This window comes from Colobus angolensis, unplaced genomic scaffold (genome assembly GCF_000951035.1).
Source record: "Colobus angolensis palliatus isolate OR3802 unplaced genomic scaffold, Cang.pa_1.0 Scaffold255, whole genome shotgun sequence".
Lineage (NCBI taxonomy): Eukaryota > Metazoa > Chordata > Mammalia > Primates > Cercopithecidae > Colobus > Colobus angolensis.
Window position 1 is genome coordinate 2,750,673 of NW_012115766.1, and position 4,092 is coordinate 2,754,764.

Sequence of the window (4,092 nt, forward strand, 5' to 3'; positions counted from 1 at the left end):
ACATCAAACAAGAAGCAAAACTTACACACAGCACCAATTTATGACTAGGAGTGGCAGGGTAGAACAGCGTCGGCTTAAATCAGACGTATTAAAAATAAGCAGAAAGTGATACTGTGAACAGCCTGCCAAATGACGTCACAACTAAAAATCGCTTTCTTAAAAAAAAAAAAAAAAACCCTGACATTTTACTCCACAAAAGATCATCCTGCTGGCTGAAGAATACAAGAACACTTAACACAACCGCTTTGCTTTTATCATAAGCTGTTTAAACTGGTGTTCCTTCTCCTAAGTCGTAACGCACCAGTTGTCCGGGTAATCCAGACAATAATAGAAGTGAATACAAAACAAACGAACAAAATGACGCTTATTGCCAGGGAACCCGCGCAAAGGCGCCAGACAGAACCCAGCCCAGCCTCTCCCGCGAGTCCCAGAAGACAAAGCCGGGTCCCAGCAAGCACTGCGGCAAGGACTACACATCCCTGAATGCAAGGCGTACACTTCTCCCGGCCGGACTACGATTCCCAACATGCTCTCCGGACAGCTGGCCGGCCTCCCCACCATCCTGGTGTCTGGGGTCTCTCCAAAAATGGGGTCTCTCTCTGCCCGTTCAGCTTCCCTTTAGAGTTAAGGGTCGGGTACCACCTCCCAGTAGCAAACTGTGATTATTCCGAATTTTGGAGTCATTCTTCGTTGCCTGTTTTATTAGGGCAGCAAAATGCCTCCGGCTAGGGCTGGAGTAGGCGGAGGCAGGCTTGAGCCAATGGCACGGGAGCGGCCCTGTCGCTGCCATGGCAACGGCGGCCGTTCTCGGGGGACCGGCCGCCCATTGGGTAGAATCTTTCCAGAAGGCTCGAGAAGAAGGAAGCGGAAGTGGCACGTGGAGGGGCCGGTGGAGGCGCCGGTGAGTAAATGCCGCAGATTCTGGAAAGTTCTGATCAGTGCGATACATAAGGCTGAGGAAGTGGGACCTCCCCTTTTGGGTCGGTAGTTCAGCCCCGGCAACGGTGTGCGAGCTGCGGCAGACTGAGGCAGGCAACCGGAGGTGCGGAGCGACCCACGGAGACTGAGCCCGGCTTTCTCCCGGGGTTTCTCGTCTGCCAGCCGCCGCTGTCATCCGGGAGTAGGAGGCGCCTGACAGGCCTACTGTCCGTGTGTCCTTCTGAGTATCAGAGGAGCGGCCAGACCCCGCGGGCCGGAGCCGAACGCGGCCGGGCAGAAAGCGGCGGCAGGAGAAGCAGGCAGGCGCCCGGAGGACGCTGACCCAGACCCGAGGCGGAGGCGGATCGCGAGCCGGCCATGTCGGTGGTGGGGTTGGACGTGGGCTCGCAGAGCTGCTACATCGCGGTGGCCCGGGCCGGGGGCATCGAGACCATCGCCAATGAGTTCAGCGATCGGTGCACCCCGTAAGTAGGAGCCTGCGAGGGTGGATGGGAGGAGGTTCTGGGCCCTTAGTGTGGGGACCCCAAGCTGGTTGGCTATACCGATCACCGCGGCAAACGGAGGCGTTTGGGCAGCGGCGCATCCCTCTGTGGAACTAGGGACCAGCGACCCGACCAGATGAGGGATGGGGGGCTTGGCACCACGAATTGGAGAAGGGATTGTCTCAGAGATTCACGGGGGCGAGAGGAGTCCCAGAGTCGAGACACCGGGTCGTCACTTTGTGCGGGCTTCCTACTGGGGGATTTCAAAATCTCCTGGGGGTCGGGCTGCGGCAAAGCCCGCGACTTCACTCCCTTGTCTTGGCAGGCTGCAGCCTGCACCTTTCGCGGCCGCCCCCATATCCCCACCCAGCCTCTCTGAGCTGGCTGAGCCGCCTCCAGCTTGTTCTCCTCCCTCCGCGCATATCTTTGCGCACCGCGGAGCTGGGCTGCCGGGCTTTTTCTTCCGCATTGTGAATCTCGAAATGAATTGGAAGCTTCCAGAGCTTATGTCGCTGCTTGTCCAGTGAGCAGGCGAACTGTTGTTAGCGACCATGGAAGCAGTTCTGTGAAAGATTAGCCCACCTCTTTTTACCCAGTCTCTACGTTGCTAACATTGTTGGCCTTAATGCCTGGGATCATTGTCGAAATATGTAAACGTCCTCGTTTTTGCTCTTTGCCTTTCATAAGGAATTGTAAACCGTATTTTTAAAATTAATTTTGCACAGTTTATGTAAAAGAGAATAAAAATTGTATACTTCTGGGCTAGAACGCCACAAGAGAATGGATGTCGTCACTGAACTAAATATTCTGTAGGAGCCTAGGGTGGGCCAAGGGCAACAATTTAAAAAGCAAGTTTCGTGAAGGGATATTTTCGTACAAGAATATATACAAACATATCTGCATGTGCACTGATGAAAACAAATGCTTCCATCTCAAGGCAATTACTGTACCTGGTAATTTTTTTCAAATGTCCCAAGCCCAGGATGAAAAGTGCAAAGTGAAAACATTGAATCCAAAGGCAGAATGACTGGGCTAATACAATTATTTGGGTGCTGAGAACGTTTATGAAAGTTGAGTGGAAAATCTGAGGCAAAAATATTTGGCAATGTTAGTAATGTTAGGAAGACTGTTTTGAGCAACCTGCACGTCTACCGCTGCAGATATAAGTTTGTTTTTTGGTTGTGTTAAGGTTTTTAGATTGGAGTTCGGTAAGAAAGAGAAGAGTATTTCAGGCTTACATGCTTAGGTGCAGTTTATACTTTGTTCTGGTTGATCCAATAAAAGAAAAAGCTTTTCAGAGGAGAGTAGGAAAAAAAAAATTGTGCTGTACAGTGACTACTGTATGAAACCAAAGACAAAAAGTGTGGTCCTGAAAAATGTGAACCGAGGGCAATATTGGAGTTGCCCTTAATATGTTTGTTAAACTGTAACTATGGTTGACACTATTGCATCAGCTACTAATTGCTATTTAGAACAATTAATTTGATTCTCCCGTAGGAAAATGAGTAGATCCATTCTGCAAGTCTATAGTTATTCTGGACTTACAATGATGCTCGTGATTTTGGACGGTTTCTTGTCTAGCTTCTGCTTCAATCTCTTCTCTGGCATTTAGGATGCTGTTCTTTTTAACACTTGCTCAGATAATATAGTTCGAGGATGTTTCTATTACAGCAAATTTAAACTGTAGGGTGGTACTTAATGCCCTCAGTATTTTCCCGTTTTCCTCATCTCATTTACCGTTACTCCTACCTAAGCAGGTAGGAGTAACTCACCCAAAATTAGATTATATTTGAATTAGTAATCCAGAATTAGATAACTCCTTTAATCGAAAACCTAATTCACTTACTGTCTCCTCACAAGACTTTTGAGCTTGTCTCTGCTCTGGTTGCTGTGCAGTGGCATTTCCATGGTGGCTGAGAAGGTTGTCTCACGGTTACAAGTCACTTTCCATCTCTTCAAAGCAGATTTGATGTAACTGATTAGTTACTCCTTTTGCTCGACATTTATATTGTTTTGCGATGCACTTGTGCATCATTTTTTTCTTTCTCCGGTAGAATCTGCCAGATGGCAACCTCTGTGCTCTTTAAACTTCAGAGGTGTAACTTGGGTTCATTTGTTTGCGTTTGCATAAAAACTTTTGATTCCTAAAGAAGCAGCTGGTATATCAGAACAAAAGTCGGTATGACAATGACATTTAGATTTGTACAGTGTCGGTGACTGAAAGGTAGAGTCACATCCTATTTTTTGTTAGTCATGTGTGTAGGGTCAAGTTAATAATACCGTTTACGTATTTAAAACATTTTCAAAGTTAATGTTCGGTTCATAATAACTGGGAACCTGGAGGATTCCTGAGCCATGAGCAGACATTTTTGGGGTGGTAGAACTGCCACCTAGGTTGGATTCTCAGAGCAGCAGTTAAGTGGAAGCCCCCTTTGAGTATCTGATGAAAGCTATAGACCTTAAAATTGTGCTATGCTTGTTCCCTACCCCCTCATGGTTAGGACATTTATATTAGAATTTTTCTCTTGTCAGTTTAAAATATCAACATTTATGCTTTTTAACATTTTTGAAATATATTTTTTTCTAGGTCAGTCATATCATTTGGATCAAAAAATAGAACAATTGGAGTTGCAGCCAAAAATCAGGTATGTTCCTTGAAAGAATTCGGATC

General features: G+C 47.2%; 1 protein-coding gene across 5 annotated transcripts in view; it reads left to right on the forward strand.

Moving 5' to 3' along the window:
- The first annotated feature begins 494 nt into the window (after positions 1-494).
- Positions 495-4,092, forward strand: part of HSPH1 (heat shock 105kDa/110kDa protein 1) — a 27,654-nt gene continuing 24,056 nt past the window's right edge. For 2 of the 5 annotated variants that reach the window (XM_011946914.1, XM_011946918.1), the window contains exons 1-2: positions 495-901; positions 4,009-4,066. In XM_011946914.1, coding sequence (XP_011802304.1) covers positions 789-901; positions 4,009-4,066 — 171 coding nt within the window. In that variant the 5' untranslated portion in view covers positions 495-788. Of the gene's footprint in view, positions 1,404-4,008; positions 4,067-4,092 lie in introns of all 5 variants that reach the window. The other 3 variants (XM_011946915.1, XM_011946917.1, XM_011946916.1) reach the window with 2 other exon arrangements.